General features: G+C 42.3%; 1 protein-coding gene across 3 annotated transcripts in view; it reads right to left on the bottom strand.

The window, feature by feature from the left end:
• The window catches only part of SNX25 (sorting nexin 25), a 163509-nt gene that overhangs the window by 101829 nt on the left and 38661 nt on the right, over positions 1-23019 (bottom strand). For 2 of the 3 annotated variants that reach the window (XM_048847964.2, XM_048847962.2), the window contains exons 4-6: positions 7661-7702; positions 7322-7494; positions 6028-6214 (exon numbers count right to left, since the gene is read on the bottom strand). In XM_048847964.2, the coding sequence (XP_048703921.1) occupies positions 6028-6214; positions 7322-7494; positions 7661-7702 (402 nt within the window). The remainder of the gene's footprint in view (positions 1-6027; positions 6215-7321; positions 7495-7660; positions 7703-23019) is intronic. The other variant, XM_048847963.2, reaches the window with a different exon arrangement.

The raw sequence follows: 23019 nt of genomic DNA, 5'->3' as shown, positions 1-23019 counted from the left end.
AAATCCCATCAGCTATGTGGAATGATGAAGATTAGCACACTTACCAGTAAATGATTTCAAGCCCATCCAACCCCCATCCAGCTCTTTAACCCTCTTGCTAAGGACATAAGAGTGGTTGTATTGGGTCGGACCACACCCCAGGTGCTATGATCCCTTCCCAACTGCTTGCCTCATTTTTTAATCTTCCCTGCTCTTGATCCTGCCACCTACCCAAACATTAAGTACCCAGTTCCAATCACCTTAAGTCCTATCAAAACTTTGTTAATAAATCAATCTAACAGAAAGTCTGGTGAGATTTCAGAAAAAGGAAGTTGTGTATCCATATATATTATGGAGGATACCACTTATCTTAGGATTGGAACTACTCTGACTGCAGTGAGAATTAAGAATCTGAGGAATTATCTATCAATACCTGGAGACTTCCTTCAGTCCAGTGATATAATATCTTGATCTCAGGAAATGGGAAGTAATTAAATTCTCCAATGACAAACCACCATTTGGATGTTTCAAAGGAATACTGAGTCTCTCACTAACTATAGTTTATTAGGATAATTCTCCTCAATAGCCAAGTCTAAACTATAGAACTGTTACTATCTAAATCAGATGGCTTAGAGATTACCAAAAGGCGATCTCAGTCAGCTTATTTTCAAATATAAACAAAACTAAAATGAAAAGTTTGTCATTCTTTGACCTTTGTGGATTAACAGCCTAAAAAAAAGTGCGCAGAAATCCTACGCATCATTCTAGGACAAGGAATGAAGAGTCCTCCAACTAAAATTATGGGATACAGGGAATTTTAGGTGAACAGAATGCTACTACCCAGATTGGAATTTGATCAGGAAATTAGGGTTGATACCCATATGCCGGAGATTTATTTGTTAGAGGGAGGTAATCAGAAAAATTCTCCCCACTGCAAAGTAACTTGCTCCTAGCTGTAAGCACTCAAGAGCTTATTTTCCCTTCTCCTCTATACTTTCCTGTGGTTTATTACCTAAATATACTATGAAATGTCATTTACTTTATTCATCCACAGAGACACCTTTGTGTGGTCTCCCCAACCTCAACCCTTAGAACGTTCACAGGCAAATCACTACCCTACTCTGAAAAATGTGCCACTGAATCTTTACATGGCCACAAGAGTCTCTTCCACAGATGCTCTCACATCAGGGGGATGGGAACAGACAGATAAATTAAACATAGCAAGGAAACTGCACTTCCAGTAGCACAGCATAACTCGGACACCAAGCGAGGGTACTGGTATTACACAGATTCTGAGGAAACTGTATCACCTGCTGAATCACAAACACCATGTCCCTGCAAGAATGCTGAGATTTTCCTGGAGGCTTCCCATTCAGGTTCTGATCCGACCCAACCTTGCTTGGGGCTTACAAGATCACAGCTCGATATAAGTCCACCACTCTGTAGACTGGAAAGTGAACATACAAATGTAGACAAAAGACACAGTACTTCATACAGCGAGTTTGCCTTCTGATATTACAATTTAAAGGGACCTAGAGAGCTAGTAGAGAATACAGTGCACATTAATTGTACCAGAACAACAACAAAAGGATTAGGTTTCAACAGAAACAAACAGCTCCATTAGTGTTATTACGCTAATAGACCTCATGTCTATTTAGGTTTCCAACAGTCTAACAAGGGGTAATTTATACTGTCGGTAGCACAGCATGCTGGCCCGGAGTAAAGAGCAAATTTTACAGCACATGAACAAGATGTAGCCAAGCAACAAAATCATTTCACTCTCTCACCAAATGCATTTTCCTCTTTGGAAAATATAAGTTGTTTCAGAGCAGGGTGTGGAAATGAAGAGAGAACAAAAAAGAAAAGCTGTTTATTCAGACCCAAGCACATGGACTGATGGCGATGGATCTAACAGGAGGGGTGTTCAGTAGTCACAGATCAGGACCCACACCATCATGGAAACTGCTTCTGCAGTGTTCCAACACGTTAATGCTCTCACATTGGCTGTGCTATGAGGATGATGAGAGATAGGATGGTTCAGTGGTTAGGATGCTGGCCTGGGAAGTGGGAGACCCAAGTTCTATTTCCTACTCCTCCAAATGCTTCCTGTGTGTCCTGGGACAAACTGCTTAGTCTCTCTGTGCCTCAGTTATCTCTGTATCTGTAAAATTGAGATAACAGTGCTTCCTTACCAGGGGACGACAGACGTACCTAAGAGAGCCATACAGCCTGCCCTAGTGCTGCTCCCGAACACCTCAGTCTCCATTCCACTCTCATCCTCAGTTGCTGACAAATCTCCTCTCTCACCTACACTTTTGATCACTGCCCAGAGACAGAAACACTAGTTCTTCTTCCCCTGCAGAGGGCTCTATGGGCACAGGAAGATACAGCTGCCTTTAAAGGATCCCTCAGCAACCATCCTCCACCCTACTGAAGCCACTGCTACAAAGAATACGGTGTGTGTATGGAGGAATTCTCAAGAATCCCAGCAGAGAAGGAAAGTGGGAGAGGAACCCCCTGAATTTGACAGCCCTAGTGGAGGAAAGGGGGAATCCCTTAGAAAAACCCAGCAGGAGGGGTGCATGCATATGTACAGCAAGCACATGGGTGCCTGTGTGCAGAAAGCGGGTTAACTCTGCCTCTCCAGTCATTCCATTTCCCAACAACTTCAGCCCTACTATTGGGTCAAGCAGTGTATTTGCCCAGTAGGGCCATATCCTGAAATCCACCTCTGGAGGCGTCACCCCTTATGCATTTATAACCCCACTTTAGTCATTTCAAAGTAACGCTTCCATTCACTGTGGTTGTCACATGACAACTATGTCCTTATCTTAAGCAGATAGTGGTTGCTCACTCCATGGGAATGGCAGAGAGAATCTAAAGCACAAACAAAAATGGCTAGCTTCTGCTATAGCAGCACCAGTGCAAGTGCAGAAGAAAAGATGTGCTACCCAATATTAAACAAAAGTAATTCAGAAAAAATTAGTGCAGAAAAGGGTGCAAGATTCAGGAAAGGGGAGATAATCAACAACAACATGTTTAAAGACCTACAGAGGAGGTCTGTAGCATCAAGTGTCCAAGACCACACATTTATTCTAGGCATCTAAGAGCTCTACAGGGTATTGCTGAGCTGGTGAAGCCCAGTTAATTGCTGACCGCATGACTGGGCAGTGTCCTTTCCTGACCTTGATTCTGAGCTCTGAAGATAGACGTGCTCGGGCTTTGCTTCTGAGACATACAACATGACCAAAAAAGACCAGCCAGCAGCAGCCAATGATGACTTCAGTACTCTGATGGCCAGTTCTCACTGATACATCCCTATTACAGATAAAGTCAAACCATCTTATACCCAGTAGCTGTCACGGGCAATGCACATGAAATGCCTCCAGCCTCCTGATGTCTTGTTTTAAGCAACATCAATTTTTTCAGATCCATATAAAAGAATCAGAAGTATGCAGGTTTGATAAATCCGTACTTTTGTACATAGTTTCACCTTTTTTTTTTTTGGCACCAGACCCTACGCATGCCCTTCATGGCTAAGATGGCTGAACCAACTCTCCTTAGGATGTCTGGTTGGCTGCACCCATCAGATGATAGTTTACTGCCTACATAGATGAAATCATCCACTGCTTCCGCAGTTTATCTGGTTTCAGAGTAACAGCCGCGTTAGTCTGTATTCGCAAAAAGAAAAGGAGTACTTGTGGCACCTTAGAGACTAACCAATTTATTTGAGCATAAGCTTTCATGAGCTACAGCTCACTTCATCGGATGTTTATCACAGTTTATCTGGAAGCACATGACTTGTATCGCAACTTTTGCACTGACATTCAGGATTTCTGTTTTTGTCCAAGAAACTCATAATCCAAGGGCAGCTGCCACATGCTGGAAACTCTTTAGTGTGTCTTTGAGACATCTGCATCCTGACCAAAGAAGACAACATGATCCGCATAATCCAGGTCATTAAAATAGGTTAAACCAATGCTTATACCTACATTTGCAGAGATATGCTCAATGAGCCAATCCATTGCACAGCAGAACAGGACTGGGTCCAGGACTCATCCCTATTTCAGCCCAGATCTACTGTGACACCTGTAAGACCTATGGGTCCCGCAATTTATCCGTGCTCTGAGTCATTATGCAGATCTTGAATTAGCGTCAGAAGGATGTTGGGAACCCTGATGCCCCATAAGGCCTTCCACAAGGCAGTTCTAGTGACAGAATCAACCGTTGCCTTTAAGACTACATATGCTGCTGTCAAAGGCCAGTTACATTCATAATGGATCTCAGAAAAAAGACAACGGTAAGTATAGCATCCATTGTATATAGCCAGGAATGAAGCACTATTGCTCTGGGCAGTGGTGTTTCACAAGGAAAGGCTGGAGCCAGGTGAGTAGGACATATGCAAAGACTTTTCCAGGGACAGAGAGTAGAGTTATTGGTCTATAGCTACAATATTCAGTGCATGGACCTTTCCCCTTATAGAGCAGGATGATGATCCCTTCCTCCCACTCTGCTGGTATCTTCCCAGTAGTCCAACTCTGGACAAAAAAGTTGACGTAATGGGCTCAATGGCACACTTTAAAAGTTTGGGTATTGTGTTGTTAGGTCCAGCAGCATGCCTGCTTCGCAGTTTCTATATGCTTGAGCAAATCTCTTCCAACACAGGTGCATCTCCACAAGTTTCAGGGCCAGGGATTGCATCTGTTGCGAATGCATCCAGATCTGGACATCAAGTTGCTTCAGGATGGTTACATGTGGACTCATACTATTCTTTCCATCTTTGCAGGACGACTTGTTGAGTTAACCTAGTTTTACCATCAGCCTTGTTTATTGGCTTAGTCAGAGAATCACTTGTAGGCTACAAATTGTGACAATTGGTTTAAAAATCTGGTCCCTAAAAAAAAAAGATTCATGGCAATGACGACAGTGATGACACCCTTAGGAAACTTGCTAATTCTTGGTCGGAAGACACCTGGGAACTGGCTTATTTCAGCACCTGGAGGTACTGATACACAGAACTGTGCTGGGAAACACAACTGGCCACTGGGAAGTGTGACAGGTTGCAACACTAGAAAGGTCAAAGATGCAGCCTGACACCCTCCCCAATGCCAGGAACACCATGCAGTTCCAACATAACCCATTTACCTTTGCTAGTGATTCCCAACTCTTTCCTCAAGACAGAAAGCAACAAAAGGGAGGCAGATCAGATGGGCAAGAACTAACATGAAACCTGGAATAGGCATTTGTTCTAGGCAAGTGGGAGACTGCTGGCCCTTTGTGGGGATCCCTCTTCTGGTGCTTACAAGCAGGTTAGGAACATGGGAGTTATCTTGCATCATGAAGGAAGAGGGAAGGAATAGGTGAAAAGAGAAGCCATGCTCCAAGTTTTAGGAAGGAGAGGGAGAGAAAAAATGGGGAGGTATTAAGGAAGAATATTAGATAGGTGCCTTGGTATCACAGCACAGAACACTAAGAAAGGGAATATTCATTCCATAGAAGATCTTATTATTTTATTTAGTTCTATAGGAGTTAAATGATGGCCTCCAAACGCAGAACCTGAGATATATTCAAGAGGGAATGATTGGGAGCCATCTGCCTCTAAGAATTCCTCAAAACCTCCTAGGAGGTCGTCACACACACTACAGCCCAGTCCCTAAACGTCACATTACAGAACTGGCCAGCCCAAAAGGAAGTACTTGATGTATTTGTTAGAGATGCAATTTACTAAAAAGACATTACATAGTAACGGAAAGTCAACACATTATTTCTCGCTGACTCCTTTGATCATGGGCATGCTGCATACAAGGTTCTTATATGTCTTTAAATGATTGAGGAGACTTTAATATACATTAGCCAGTTATAATGGAATAATTTTAATATTTCCTGCCGACTAAAGGGAAAGTAGCTTATTTTGCAGCTTTATTAAATGTTAAGGCTTATATTTCCTCTCTGCACTTCACTGAAATCACACTTCACTCAGGTCTCAGCAATGGACTGGCAGGAGAAGCATGCTTAGTTTTGAACATTCTATAAATGAACATCGGATACCTTAGTTGTTTCAGGAACTCAACGTCAGAGTTGCTGTTAATGAGCTTGATGAACTCCTCATAAGAAGGAGCATATGTGTAGGCTTTCTTGTGATGCTCATTCACCTGTTCTCTGTACTCCATCTGGCTGAGCAGCATTTGGTTGACATAATCTGGATCACTCAGCAGCTCCACCACTGGCTTCAGTACTGGGAGGAGAAATTTAAGAACAAAATCACTGTGCAAAAGAGCAAATGTCATCTTCAAACTCAAACAAACTCAGTGTAACATTTTGGACACAAATTAAAACAAAGCAGGTTGATAAAATTCCAAGAAATTACTACGTAATTCCCAGATTACATAGTGTATCACTCATTTTAGACTGAAGTTTACCCTTCTCCTAAACTTTTTATTTTCTCTATTCATTACTGTAAACTGTCATTAGGATTGAGAAAACTGGAAATTCAGGTTATTAAAAAGTTTACACATGTTAAAGCAGCTGAACCTAAACTGAAATATTTCAGGTGTCTATTTCCACTCTTCTTGCTGTGTATCTCAGAGAACGTTACACAGTAGAGTCTAGGAAGGTGCAGAACTAGGAATTAAAAAAAGGAACTGTACTATTTGGGGATTTCTTGGATCCCAAAACTTTGCAGTATCAAAAATTGTCCCCAACTCCAAATTCAAAAAAGGACAGAGTGATTAGTGGTCTCATCATCCAATTAAAAGTGCATTTTATAAATAAGAACTAAAATTCTCAATAAATAAATGGATAGTTATTGGGGTTTTTTTTAGATCTTATATCATGCTTCAGTCATGTTCAAATCCTTAGTCTAGAATTTTACTTATCTGAGTAAGGTATAAACATTTAGGATCACCCAAATGCTCTCCAGAAGGTCACTGCAGTGTAGAAAGGTTTGGTTTCCTCTAGAACAGAATAAGAGGATGGAATGGCTCCATGCTACAAGGTGCTGAGCACTCTGACCCCAATTCAGGAAAGCACTTAAGTATAGGCTTAATTTTGAGCAGGTGAGTAGCCCTATTGACTTCATGTGCTTAAACACATAATGAAATGCCTTGCTAAATCAGCACAAGAGAGTTCAGTGCCTTACCCTTACTTAGCTAATGTTATGAATTTTTAAGTGTCTCATGTACATCTATAAGATACTAACCGTACCAGTCTCTGCATGTGCAAGTTGTGACAGAAGTTTAATTTTAGAACTTAAAATGTGATATCAATACAAGTATATTAAATGGTTTGTAATCACTAGTACTGTAGTAGGTAAGTCATTAATTATCTCTGATCTATAATCTACCTTTTGTTGCAAGTATGTCTGCAAGGACTATGCGCAAGCTGAGAGACTGGGCATCCTTTGAGGGTAGGAGACAATACACCAGAATTTGAGAACATGATTGCAGGAATCTTACTTCTTCGTCAGAGTTCCTCAAGCATGGATGGAGTAAAAATGGCCTTGGCTGCTCTTCCTGCCTAGAAGGGTACCAGAATTTCAGTTGAAATTACAATACATCTTTAGTCATTACTTACTATATCAGAAATGTATAAAATATCAGGGACATAATGTTCAGCAAAGAAACATTTTAAAAAACTATGCTTCATCTATCGTTTATTTTTAATTATATTAAGCAAAGCCTACCTTTGCCCCATTTCAATCCCTTGCCCTATCTTTTCTCTATACCTGTACAAATAGAAATACAATATTTTAAAACTATAGCCGTATAGAATAAGTTATTATAGTTCAGGGCACACTCTTAGGGACAAGGTTGAATAAAAAGCTTATTTTCTAGTCACTCCCATTGATATACATGGAACCTAATCCATTTTTTCCAAAATAATTGAGAAGGCAAAGAATTGAGATGCAAACATACCCTTGTACTGCAGACTAATTAATAGGCTTGTACTAGAATCGTATGACTATTTAAGCGGGGGACTGAATATTATTGAGACACGGATTTAGCTGTGACACTGAAGGCGGAACAGATGCAATCTTCCACACCTATAATCAACTACTGAATTGTCACTCAAAAAACTGCAGCCTCTTTGGTCTGACATTTCCTAGAAAATAATAAACAAGGAAAGGTCAAGTGAATTCTCCCTGACAAAGAATCACTGAATAGCTAGATGACTGAGAATTTTCAACATTAGCAGACAGTATTAGCTAGTGGAAAAAATAACAAACAAGTGTGGGATGTATGAAGAATATGATAGAAAATACTAAAAAATGTTATAATGCCATTAAATAAATCAATGGAATTCCCTCATCTGGAACACTGTAGTACTTAGAACCCTGTCTTAAAAACCTTAGCAGAAACAGAATGAGCTCAAGAAACAGGGAATGCAAAATTAGCCATGGGGAAACTTCCATATGAGAAGAGATGTGAGAGACTGGGTCTGTTTAGTTCTGAGAGGAGACAAATGAAAGGGGGACACGGTAGAGGTATAACAAAATATTGAATGGTATTGAGAAGGTAAACAGGGACTCCTATTTACTCTCTCTCATAATACCAGGACATGGGGAAACAAAATTGAAAGGCAAATTTTAAAACTGACAAAAAGATGAAAGTACATGGTTCTTCTGTGGAACTCATTGCCACTAGATATCATTGAGCCCAAAAGTATAGTACAATTAAAACATGGAGAGACAGAGAGAACATCCACGGTTACAATACACAGGATCATTTCTATTTTAATACAGCATAAATTCTCATGCTTCATGGTCTAAACCAAACACTTTACTGATGAGCACTCAGATGAAATATTCCCTACGGGCAGGTTATTCCATAAATCTCCAATAAAAGGTTTCTTGCAGCATCTGGTGCTGGCCACTTTTACGGTATGTCTAGACTACAGCGGGGAGTGTGGTTCCCAGCTCAGTTGACAACAGCAATGTAGCCCAGGGGAGCATGGACAGGATCTTGGATGAACTGCTTGAGTACAAACCCACCCAGAACCCCTGGGTACGCCCTCGGATGGCCAGCCCAAACTGTCACACCATGCTGCCTCTGGCTACACTGCTATTTTTAGTGCATCTGTCTACCAGAGCTAGGAAGCACCCTCCCCGCTGCAATGTAGACATACCCTTGGAGACCCGACGCTGGACTTGATGGACCACTGCTCTGATGAGGTATGGCAATTCCTATGTTCCCAAATGGAAACATCATTTCCAACACCCTTATAGGTCTACTAGAGGGAACAAGTACATAAAGAACATTCTGCTCAGCATGGAACAATCTTTTGTAGATTAAACCTTATGCCTGAGAAGTAGTTATAAAAACAACATTAAAAGAACATTATTGTAGAGAATAACTAATTATTTGACCACAACTGCAGAATAAACTATTCAATGTAGGATCTTTGACATAGCAGTGAAAAATTTCACTGAATTCTAGATACCAGCCACTTCATCAAAATAATTGACTTATGATGAAATGTTGTAACTTATTGACTTCTTCTCACATATTTCTCTCAGTCATAAGTCTATAAACTTCACATACTTTATAAAAAGAAGAAATATGTCACACACATCCAGTTTAGTAAAGAAACTATCATTTTCTTCAAACTTCAATCAATCAGAACTATAAAGACAATTCCAAAACATCCTGTCTGGGACTTCCGAATCCCGATTGGTATCAAAACACTGAGTTATGCACCTTAGTTAAAGAATCCCTTATGGGGGGTTTCAAAATGGTGACTGATGGGAGTACAAGGTAGCTATGTACCTTGGGGAGAGGGTGCACCTTTGGGGGCCACTGCTAGTGGGGCCAGGAGGCTAGCTGCATTGAAGGGAGTTTCAAACTACGTGCATACGCATAAGAGTTGACCACAGAAAAGATAGGTCATTCTATGGCACACCTTGGGTGAGTAGGGGCTGATTTGGTGCCAGGGTCAATGCTGCAGAGGCTGCCTGTTAGGAACTGCCAGATACCTGCAGAGAGTGGAAAGAGTTTTGGCCAAAGAAACACAATCAAAGGTGTGTGATGCCGAAGCAGTTTTGTCTAATTAAAAGTATGAGGAAGGGGGTACAGAAAGAAAAGTGGGGGAAGAACTGCAAAGATGGATCTTGGAATTAGAAAGAGATCACAGGGGTAACAAAGCCTAGCGATCTTCTGATCATTCCCTGGTGTATCCACGGTGAGGTTCCCCCCCGCCCAAACCTCCTTCTGCTGGCAGATGGGCAGGCAACTAGGCTCCCCCACTCTTGGTGGTAGGGGTTCATTTTGTGGAGGTGGTGGAGTAAAGGGAGGTTGTACAATTGCACTGGAGGCTAGTTAATTGGGAGGTTGTGCTGCCACCAGAGCACGAAGCACTTGCCAAATGCCTTAGGAGACGGTGCTGTGCCTGGTGTAATAATCACATCCAGATGTACTAACAAACAGCCAAAGAAGTCTGTATTGTTGCAGACTCCCTCAGAAATCAACCACTCTAGCCAGGTTCTCCACTGAAGCATGCAGGGAGCTAGACACTGCTCTCTGACATTCAGTACTCAAGGATACCCCAGTTCCTTTCCCTGGCAAGTGCCAACTGTTCTTCAGACTCTGCAGCATGCGCATATCCCACTACTCTTACTTCCTCCGATGACTCTTGGTTGCAAGTCAGCAGCTCCTCCTCTGTGAATGTAAGTGGCTCTAGGATGCAGGACCAGGTGCCTCACATGCTTCCAGCATTGGTCTGGAAGGAAAGAGACTGTACATAGCTTGGGTCCAGGTGCCCCTCTTGGCAGGTACTGTGGGAGGGGTGTTGTGTCACCTGGGGAGGGGCCATGGTCATTTCCTCAGGAAGCAGGGATTCTAGTCCAGCAGAAGCTTGTCAGGCTGAAGTCAGGGCCCGACTGTGCTATTCCTCACCCAAATGTCTTCTCCCTCATCCTCCACTGTCTATTTCCTCTCCGGGGATAGTTTGCCGTTGCCGCTGCAGGTCCTGGCTGGCTGCAATCAACTATTACTCAGGAGGCTGCTCCTGTCCAGCCATTTCTGGGTAAGAAAAATGGACAAACTCCATACATATTCAAACAGAGGTTTCAGCTATATGCTGCACGGACGCTAGTCACAGGGAAATATACCTCCTTCTCTTTGTGCAAAAAGCAAAGCTGCCTCATAGTGGGGATTAACGACTGGGAATGCAAATACCCTGCATACTCACCGAGGGAGCACTGGCTCATGAGGCTGGTGTCCAGGCCCCTTATCACAATGGAAGGCCTCCTGCAGCCTGCGCTAGAGCAGGTGTCTCTCCTCTTGAGTCAAACCTCCTCTTCTCTCTGGTCTCTGAATCTTTAGCTGTCTTCTTCAGTGCACTGCTGACCATCTCCATACTAGTATACTCCAAATCCGCACCCTGGTCTCCTACAGCTTTCACTACACTGCATCAAGCACCTCCATCCATGGGCTCTCCTTGTAGGTGATCATTATCTATCTACATAAACCTGTCCCCAGACAGGTCAGCAGAGGTCCTGGGTCATTTAAATCAGGATTTTGATCTCCTCTTGTGAAAGTTAACCTTCCTCTTCTGGACTGGTAAGATGAAGCAGCCACCAAGAACTAAGTGCCAACATCCTGAGAGCAGCCGACGCTGAGTATCAGCTGTCACCTTTTAAAAACTCTAGATTGGGAGCAGAATATCTTATACGAACTAGAAACAACCCGATAGTGTGGGGGCAGAGTGAGGGCAGCCAGCTCCAGCGGTGTTACTGAGCATGCACAGTCTGTGTGAACATGCTCAGTACAAGCCAAGCAGCAAACTGGGGATGGGGCATGTGACCCCGAGTTACTTGTACTAATAGATCATTATAATATGTATATGGCAGTGACATATGGAGCCAGAACCACACAATATGAACACTTTAGTTCAAACACGAATTAATTCAGGGAAGTCCTATGGCCTGTGTTATACAGGGGGCAGACTCACTAGATGATCATAGCGGTTCCCTCTGGCTTTATAACCTCTCAGTCTAACACTGACCAACTCTAACTTCCTTTGGAAAAAACAAAACAAAACTGTGTTAATTGTTGGGCAAGACAGTGATCACCTGACCCTGAAGACACACATGCTGTCATAAATATAAAGGGAAGGGTAAACACCTTTAAAATCCCTCCTGGCCAGAGGAAAAACCCTTTCACCTGTAAAGGGTTAAGAAACTCGCTGGCACCTGACCAAAATGACCAATGAGGAGACAAGATACTTTCAAAGCTGGAGCGGGGGAGAAACAAAGGCTCTCTCTCTGTCTGTCTGTGTGATGCTTTTGCCAGGAACAGAAAAGGAATGGAGTCTTAGAACTTAGTAAGTAATCTAGCTAGATATGCGTTAGATTCTGTTTTGTTTAAATGACTGATAAAATAAGCTGTGCTGAATGGAATGGATATTCCTGTTTTTGTGTCTTTTTTTAACTTAAGGTTTTGCCTAGAGGGATTCGCTATGTTTTGAATCTGATTACCCTGCAAGGTATTTACCTTCCTGATTTTACAGAGGTGATTCTTTTACTTTTTTCTTCAATTAAAATTCTTCTTTTAAGAACCTGATTGCTTTTTCATTGTTCTTAAGATCCAAGGGTTTGGGTCTGTGTTCACCTATGCAAATTGGTGAGGATTTTTATTAAGCCTTCCCCAGGAAAGGGGGTGTAGGGTTTGGGAGGATTTTGGGGAGAAAGACGTTTCCAAGCAGGCTCTTTCCCTGTCATATATTTGTTAGACGCTTGGTGGTGGCAGCAATAAAGTCCAAGGGCAAAAGGTAAAATAGTTTGTACCTTGGGGAAGTTTTAACCTAAGTTGGTAAAAATAAGCTTAGGAGGTTTTCATGTAGGTCCCCACATCTGTACCCTAGGAGTTCAGAGTGGAGAAGGAACCTTGACACATGCGCATGCAAAAACACTCTTTCTGGGCACTCCAGCACACAGCTTCAGATAGTATTAGCAGAGGCCTCAACCACTTTCCTTTTAAGGGATGTCTATGCAGTTATTTATGGCTGGGCATACTTTCATGATACAAGCAAGGGATGAACAGCACAGATCAACAGTGCATTCTGACTCCACTGGGCTGCGATTAAATTTGCCTTTTATCTCGCCATACCATCAGTGTAGTCTCCACAGGCACCCCATCCCTGTTTGGGACTGCAGCCTACATTCCTAATCTCTCTGTAGCATTAACTGTTCTTACAGTTACATCCTTTCAGAGGAAGCAGTTGCATAGTCTGTCTGCATCTCCGTCTCTGACAAGTCTGGGTGGAATTCACAGTATCAGCCAATAAATTCAGCTTAGCTGAGTTGGGCCAGTTCCAGGAGTTTATTGGCACACAGTCAAGATGGGTCTATCACAGAAACAGAATGGAAAGAATAAGCCAATTGATAAATATTTGGCCCTTACCTTCCTAATTCATCTAGTATGTTGTTGTTTGTGGGGGTTACATATACTCTGGCATGTACCTGATGAGATGGGTTCTCTCCATTACTCAACCCAATATGGGTCTTGAGAAGAGGAGACCCTTCCTCCAGCAGGTATCCTGGCCAAGATCTCCATGTATCTTTGCAAAAGTCTAAGGGACAAATCCTCCGACTATCTCTCTGCAGGAGTCCTATGCAAACTTCTGTGTATCAGTGCCACTAACTTGTTCCAACAGAGAGGATAAGAGAGATAAGAGGGTGACTAAAAGCAGGCAGGGAAAAGAAAAATAACATCAGCTAAAGGTGAACCAATTTGCTGATGGTCATATAGACAGTGATCCTGGCTTTGAGCATCCTCCAAACTTCAGGTGGCAAAGCAGCAAACTTTTCCATAAGCCTATCATCCAGAAGAATGCTCCTATTTCTTGGCAGTGACTGCCCTTTCATATGATACTATCCCTCTCCAAAGTAGTAAGTACATCTGGATTTGTTCTTTTAAACAGCTCCAGTGCATACTTTGCAGGATTTCCATAAAACATATTGAACAGCAGATCTCTTGTTGCAAGAGGATTGATTAACTGAGGGTTTCCATTTCTGCCAGTCTCATTATGAAGTATTCATTAGCCTGTAGGGAAACATACAGTGAATCAGCATAAGCCTGCCTAGCAAAGAGAATTCCATGTCACCCATGCTTCCCCTCCCCCCGAATCTACCAACAAAATAATTTAGCAAAGAGCATGCATACAATGATGGATAAAATTCTTACCATTGTACAGCAGCAGTTGATCCCAGAGCCCAAATTTGGGGTTCTTTCTGCAACTCTTCCTTAAGATTTGTGAGAATGAACTTTGGGAAGATACCAAGAAGGTCTGTTGAAATGTAACATTTTAGGCAGCAAATAAAAAGTAGAAGGAAAGCTATCTGAGGCCACTTTCCTACATTTGCGACAAAACTGGCACAAAGTAAAGGATGACATTGTTTATTTTGCAGTAACCATCAGAGAAAACAGGAAACTTAACTGCAGTATGCACACCCACACATACACACACACAAAAACAAACAGTGCCACTAAATTTTTCTAACATCAACTTCTATAGCTGTATAAACTACTTCTCTTAAACCTTTTTGAATATCCCAGTTAGGTGCACATGTATGAGGCAGCCTTCCAGTCTACTCAGCTCCCACAACACACTTTTCAAGATCCATGGGTCCTACACATGCCTATCACAGCATATGGTGTACCTCCTCCAGTGCACTACTTGTCCCAATAACAACGATATGGGTGAAACAAGAGAATCACTGTGGTCCCAAATGAATTCTCACAGGAAAATGACCCAAAAAACCAAAACCACCACATCACCTGTGGGTGAACACTTGTCACAAAGCGATCACTCTGTATCTGACCTCTCAGCCCTCATCCTCAAAGAAAACCTGCACAACACTTTCAGGTTTCAGGTTTGGGAGCATAAATTCATAACTTTGCTAAACACTAAAAATCATGGACTGAATAGACACACTGATTTATGGCTTATTACGACAATCTTAAAACCCACTACTCCTCCCACCCTCCTCAGCTTCACCCGCCCAGCACATGACAGTAGGGCTGTTAACTGTCAACTTCCCTTCAGATGGTCCCAGGAAATATGTTAGCTACTTATGGTAAATGATCTGTTCCATCTTGTACTTAGCTATGACACTGTACATTTCTCAGTCCTGAAGGAGAGCTCTACATTATCTCAAAAGCTTGTCTCTCTCACCAACAGAAGCTGGTCCAATAAAAGATATAAGTCACCCACTTTGTCTCAACTTCTGAACACACAAGTGTCTGTTGTTATGACTTTGTGATTGGATTTTCGAAACAGAAAGACACAAACTGATCTTTGAAAATTCCTAACTAAATCTACACACAAATACTTCTAATGAGCAACTTTAATCACCCTGACATTAGCAGAGAGAGTAATACAGCAGTGCACAGACAATCCAGGAAGTTTTTGGAGAGTGTTGGGGACAACTTCCTGGTGCAACTACTGAAGGAACCAACCAGGAGCCGTTCTCCTCTTGACCAGCTGCTTACAAACAGGGAAGAATTGGTAGGGGAAGTAGAAGTGGGTGGCAACCTGGGCAGCAGTGACCATGAGATGGTTGAATTCAGGATCCTCACAAAAGGAAGAAAGGAGAGTAGCAAAATATGGACCCTGGACCTCAGAAAAGCAGACTTTGACTTCCTTAGGGAACTGATGAGCAGGATCCTCTGGGAGGCTAATATGAGGGGGGAAGGAGTCCAGGAGAGCTGGCTGTATTTTAAAGAAGCCTTATTGAGAGTGCAGGAACAAACCATCCTGATGTGCAGAAAGAATAGCAAATATGGCAGGCGACCAGCTTGACTTAACAGTGAAATCTTCGGTGAGCTTAAACACGAAAAGGAAGCTTACAAAAAGTGGAAACTTGGTCAGATAACTAGGGAGGACTATAAAAATACTGCTCAGGCATGCAGGGGTGTAATCAGGAAGGCCAAAAAACAACTGGAGTTGCAGCTAGCAAGGGATGTGAAGGCTAACAAGAAGGGTTTCTACAGATATGTTAGCAACAAGAAAAAGGTCAGGGAAAGTGTTGGACTCTTAATGAATGGGGGAGGCAACCTAGCGACAGATGATATGGAAAAAGCTGATGTACTCAATGCTTTTTTTGCCTCGATCTTCATGAACAAGGTCAGCTCCCACACAACTGTCTTGGGCAACACAGTATGGGGAGGAGGTGAGCAGCCCTCAGTGGCGAAAGAACAGGTTAAGAACTGTTTTAAAAAGCTGGACATGCACAAGTCCACGAGTCCAGATCTAATGCATCCGAGGGCGCTGAGGGAATTGGCTGATGTGATTGCAGAACCATTGGCCATTATCTTTGAAAACTCATGGTGATTGCGGGAGGTCCCGGACGATTGGAAAAAGGCAAATATAGTGCCCATCTTTAAAAAAAGGAAGAAGGAGAATCCGGGGAACTACAGACCAGTCAGGGCCTGGAAAAATCATGGAGCAGGTCCTCAAGGAATCAATTTTGAAGCACTTGGAGAAGAGGAAGGTGATCAGGAACAGTCCACATGGATTCACCAAGGGCAAGTCATGCCTGACCAACCTAATTGCCTTCTATGATGAGATAACAGGCTCTGTGGATATGGGAAAAGTGGTGGACGTGTTATATCTTGACTTTAGCAAAGCTTTTGATATAGTCTCCCATGGTATTCTTGCCAGCAAGTTAAAAAAGTATGGATTGGATGAATGGACTATAAGGCGGATAAAAAGCTGGCTAGATTGTTGGGCTCAACGGGTTGTGATCAATGGCTCGATGTCTAGTTGGCAGCCAGTATCAAGCAGAGTGCCCCAGGGATTGGTCCTGGGGCTGGTTTTGGTCATCATCTTTATTAATGATCTGGATGATGGGATAGATTTCACCTTCAGCAAGTTCGCGGATGACACTAAGCTGTGGGGAGAGGTAGATACGCTGGAGGGTAGGGATAAGGTTCAGAGTGACCGAGACAAATTGGATGATTGAGCCAAAAGAAATCTGATGAGTTTCAACAAGGACAAGTGCAGAGTCCTAAACTGCTACAGGCTGGGGACCGACTGGCTAAGCTGCAGTTCTACAGAAAAGGACCTGGGGATTACAGTGGACGAGAAGCTGGATACGAGTCAGCAGTGTGCCCTTGTTGCCAAGAAGGCTAATGGCATATTGGGCTGCATTAGTGGGAGCACTGCCAGCAGATCGAGGGAAGTGATTATTCGACACTGGTGAGGCCACATCTGGAGTATTGCATCCAGTTTTGGGCCCCCAAACTACAGAAAGGACATGGACAAATTGGAGAGAGTCCAGTGGAGGGAAACAAAAATGATCAGGGGGCTGGGGCACATGACTTAAAGGAGAGGCTGAGGGAACTGGGCTTGTTTAGTCGACAGAAGAGAAGAGGGAGGGGGGATTTGATAGCTACCTTCAACTACCTGAAGCGGGGTTCCAAAGAGGATGGAGCTTGGCTGTTCTCAGTGGTGGCAGATGACAGAACAAGGAGCAATGGTCTCAAGTTGCTGTGGGGGAGGTCTAGGTTTGATATTAGGAAAAACCATTTCACTAGGAGGGTAGTGAAGCACTGGAATAGTCTCTACTAGGGAGGTGGTGGAATCTCCTTCCTTAGAGGTTTTTAAGGCCGGGCTTGACAAAGCCCTGGCTGGGATGATTTAGTTGGGGTTGGTCCTGCTTTGAGCAGGAGGTTCGACTAGATGACCTCCTGAGATCTCCTCCAACCCTAACCTTCTATGATTCTCTGATTTATGCACAATGTTTTTGAAAACTCAGCTTATTATCCATAAATTCTGAAAACAGTGGTTCAGTGAACAGAAATATAAATCTCAAACTGTAGTGAGTGGCTCCCAAAATAGGTACCACACAAGCCTTTTAATCCAACACATTATTTCATAAGCTTCAAATCACACAAACAGTGACAAGTGGCAATTTAACTCATTTGTGCCTTTGCCAGCAATTAGTGACATATACTGGTATATCAAGATGCAGTTGACTTAAAAGTGATTTCATACAGACAGTATTTGTAACAGTTGTGGATTGCACAGCATGCATTACAGATTATTACTTTTTATTTCCTTGTGAAGTGAAACCAACATTAATAATTCCATGAGTTTCATGTCAGACATACTTCCATCTTACAAGTTTTTCAAACATGCATTCAATTCTGTGCAGATAATAAGAGTGTAATTGCTTAGGAAAGCAAGGGCCTTTTCTTTAGCTATCCCAAAATGAGTGAAATATTAGTAAATATAACCTTTAGAGGAAAGATTAGTAAGCAGGGGTAGGCAAAACAATTTAGAAAACCAAAACAAATCCTTTCTCCAGGGAGCTATTCCAATTGGTTCATCATTTCTGGACCCAAATGAAATATTTTTTAAAGTTATACTCGCAGTAGTGGAAAGTGATGCTCAGTGTAGGGGTGCACGCATCTATTCAGTGTGAATATTGAATCTGTATTCAAATGCCTCTGTCATGGACCACCACAGTGACCTTACTCCTGATGCTACAAATCCACCAGTTCACCCATTCCTTAAGAGGATTGGAATTGGGAAAACACTAAGGTAAAAAAAATTAACAAAAGGCTTTTAAGAAAAATGACTATGCATAACTGCAGAATCTCTTTTGATGTGCATAGATGGGGATGTACAGGACACTCAGCAACCTTACCACAGGTGTTCTTGGCTGTTAAAAGGTTAAAAACCAGTTCTGGAGGGAGCTCTTACAATTTTCTTTCCCACTTATGAACGAATAATTGTAAACTGCAAATTAACAACACTGGCATTTTAGCAATGTAACATCTACCACAATCCTCTAGTACTGGACCATTATCTGTCACAAGGGTTCTCAAGCTTTTCCATACTAGGACCCTGTGACACTTTGGGGAATCTATCAGCACAACTTTATTCTGGTTGATATTATGAAGTTGTTACTATAAAAACTGCTGTATCACTGCACACCCGTCTATATATTTGAATTCGACCTTTGCTGATAATGGCTGTCATGTGTCTCCCATACCAGGTACAATGGCAGGTCATTAGAATTCAGTGGCCACCTATTCAGATGGAAGCACCTTGGGAAAATAGGTTAGCTCAAGCCTACAAGAACCATTTTTTCCTACCTCTCTGCAGGGAGCTGGTGAAGGGGCGAGTGGAAAATCCCCAAATGGAGAACAAAAACAGACATCAAGGTACTGATGCTAGCTAGCCCTTTAAAAAAAAAAACCTGCAAAAGCTCCATGGGTCTGGAAAGACTCGCAGGGTATGTCTACACAGCAAAGAAAAACCTACGCTGGCCCGCACCAGCCAACTCAGGCTCATGGGGCTTAGGCGGAGGGGCTGTTTCATTGCTGTGTGCAGACTTCTGGACTCTGGAGCTGTAGGATCCTCCCACTCCACAGGGTCCTAGAGCCCGGGCTGCAGCCAGACCCCAGAAGTCTGCACAGAAATGAAAGAGCCCCACAGCCTGAGCCCCACGAGCCCGAGTTGGCTAGCGCGGCCAGTCGCAGGTTTTTCTTTGCTGTGTAGACAAGCCCACAGAGCCACACAGGAAATTTTGGGCAGGAGATGTGAAGGTACAGGCATGTTTTCATAGCAAGGGAAACGCAGGTTAGCTGTGAGACCAACCAAGGCCAGAGAAACAAGATGATCTAGGGAGAGAGGGACTGCATGGCTGAGAAGACAAACCCTGAACTGCGGGAGAAGGAACCTGGACGCCCCAGAGGACTCTGACCCCTGCCCAAAGAATACTTTGGAGTGGTGAGGAAACTAAGGCAGGAAACTGCATGGAGGGTGTTTTGTTTTTTTAAAATGGATCTGTGTATCAAGTACAGAGCAATAATGTTTTATAATCCTTCGCAAAGACTGAGTTCATGAGCTTGCAACTATTAGTCATGGGTTACACCTATCACATGCCCCCAAGGAATTAATCTGTGACACCAGAGCATTCATATGGCTAGAGTTCTGGGAGAAGGTTTCTTTAAGTCTGAGTGGTCAGCACTAACTTTAGGGGCTTGGCAGTTGGACTGCAGGGTCTAATCTCTCAGGAGAGGGTGCTAGATAGCGGATTTTCACCCCAAGACTATTTCTAGAGACAAGTGCCTGACCTCTGTTCAGACTTCAGAGGCTTAAAGCTCATGGAATCCAGTGGATGGCTTCCTCACAGCAGAGTGCCCAAGATAGCTGTTCGACTAGGTTTGTGACCCACCCCACTCCCATTTTGACAGAATCTAATCAGGATCTCCCTCCTATACAACAATATGGCAAAGGCACGGTGGTCATGACCTCCTAACACTGGTTCCAGTATTACCAACTCTCAGTATTTTATCATGAGTCTTACAATACTGTTTGTCTTTAAGCCCCAACTCCTAATATTATTTGATTATGTGAAAATCCATTTTCATTAAAATATATACACACACATTTTATATGTGTGTGTGTTCTTACCCTCATGGTGGTTGAAAAAAAGCTTGAAAACTTCTGAGAACCCCATATCTACCCTGTAGGAGCTGACTGGGAAACTCACACTGTGAAGATCAGAAAGCCTTCTGATGGGGAAACAGAACTACAGTGTGAGACAAGTTTAAAGACTCTAAAATAAGACAATGTTTTGTTTATTTGCACGGGAAGTGGGGGGGGGGGGGACTGTAAGAAAGTTTCCAAAGAAATCAGTAATAGCCTTTTCCACAGAAATCTGGAAAATCATTCCTTTTGGCCTTCCTATTTCTTTAATTACAGTTTTTCAGAGAAGTCCCACAAAATTATATTTGGCTCTTAGTCATCTTGACAGTGAAAATGGGCGACATCAAGTGTACATGCAACAAATCATAAAAGATTTCCATAGCACATTCTGTATTCAGCATGCGTTTACAACTACCAGGGGCAACATGCAGCCTGCATCTCTTTACCTGTATCTCCCTGAGATCTCTAAACTTCTTGACAGTGTAGCAGAATTAAAATGGCTTGATCTGTTTGAAACTTCTAAGAAATTAAATAAGTTGATTTAGACTTGCATATGAAAGCATCACAGTAAAGACAAAAAGTAAGCTGCCTGCTTTAAAAGACAATGAAAAACATATCCACAGTCAGAAGAAAGTCAATACCAAAATATTCATAGCACCCATTTAATCAAGACACAACATCTAGTGTCTTGAACCTCTTTAACAGCATGTGTTGTTTCAACAAAGACATACTATTCAAACATAACTGAGAATGTGTTTCACAGTATAGTTATTAGCTTGTGCATTGGTCTTGCAAGACTCAGAACTCTACAAAGGACTTTGGGTCTGTTATCAAAGATGGTATGAAGTGGATTAAAAACGCTATGCTGGTAGAGGACCAAGCACAATAAGATCCCTGATCCTGATTGAAGTCTCTAGGTCTACTGTCTTACAAATAATAGAAAATTATAACTTCATGAATTCTTCTCACAAAGGCTTCATTCACAGAAGTCCAACACTTCAGAGATTGGCACTAGCCCAGAGGTACTTTAATAATATACTTATTCAAAGGCTATTTTGTAGCTTTTTTTATCATCATCCTTTTCAAATATCTGCTCTCATTGCAACAACCTCTCAAATTCACGTTAATCTTGTTGATATTAGTTTTCAGAGGGTTAGCATGATAAGCAGTTCTTGACATTTTTAAACAGAGAGACAAATGGAATTATAAAAGAAAAAGGAAAGATTGGGAGCTGTACTCCAGCTATCCTTAAGGCTGGATGTATTTGGGGCTTTCTTCAATCTAGTTCTCAACTTCTCTTTGTACCAGCTCCTGCTGACTTCATGGTAACAATGCTTTCTATTTTACATTGAATATTAGTTTACACTATACACTGTAATAAGTATAGCAAGCATAATGACACACACTATATGTAATATACAAACACACAGAGCCAAGACAATTGAGAACCAAGCTATATATTATTACTGAAAAAAAACCTAATCAATAGCTTTGTAATGAGAACTGGATGTAATTTCTGCATTATTTGTTTCCAGGAAGCGACAGCAAATGTATGCACAAACAGTTTTCCCTTTAAGTTTGCTAAGAGCTAGACACTGCCCTAAAATCCCATGCTCAACAGCCTCAAGGAATCAATGTCACTAAGTCATGACTGGCCTTGTGAATCTAATGGCAAAAACCTGCAACAGTTTTACTAAAAAGCAGCCCGTCGCTCTCTATTCCTATTTGGGGAAAAATGTTTTACTATTAAATCAAGATACATAAAACTATAAATTAAAAGTGATGAAAGAATAAGTCTGTTGTTTACTCACAGCCTGGAGACAACGTAAAAAAGCCCACAATGCAGACTCCCTCTTATCACACTAATAGTGCCTTTACACCTGTTCAATAGGCACTGCTCTCATTAGGTCCAAGAGTGGTTGAGCGGTAACTATCTCCACACCCACAGTAACTTAGAATCTGGCCTTACTCTGCCAAACTCCTATAGTCTCAGACTGTGTAATTTAATTTAAAGGCATTTTTCCTTTCTGCCTTTGAAATAAAACAAATATTTTATATTATGTGAGACACAGAGAATGAATTCCAAGCATCAGAGTGCTTTTTGTTCTCTAAGATAGCCAGAACTTAGAGTATGCTGCCATGACAGATGGTGTCTCCAACAGACCCGGTAGGGAAATTTCCTGTGATTTATTCACCACCCTATTCAGCTCACGATCCATCTAAGATAATAAAACAGCATGGCTAGCATTCAGCTTTTTTATGCTTTCCTCAAGCCAAATCCAGCCATTTGGATGAGACATTAAGGGAACAATCACACAGAAACAAGCAGAACACAAGAAGAATTGAGGTTCACCAATTCCCATCCCCTGCAGTTACAGGAAATCCATCATGCAGAATACGCTCCCCTCATCCTGTAATAGGCACTTCATGCTCAATGCTTCAGAGAAAGAGGAAAAAAAATCACTAAGGCCCCAGCCAATATGCCTTGGGCAAAATCCTTTCCAGTCTCAAATGTGGAAACCAGTTAACTACATGCGCGTGACCAACAACTGCCACGGTCAAACTATCTAACCCCTTTCACACTCTGGGAGAACATTAACA

This window comes from Caretta caretta, chromosome 4 (assembly GCF_965140235.1).
Source record: "Caretta caretta isolate rCarCar2 chromosome 4, rCarCar1.hap1, whole genome shotgun sequence".
NCBI lineage: Eukaryota > Metazoa > Chordata > Testudines > Cheloniidae > Caretta > Caretta caretta.
The sequence above is the reverse complement of the archived record's forward strand: the minus strand, read 5'-3'. Positions and strand labels throughout refer to the sequence as shown.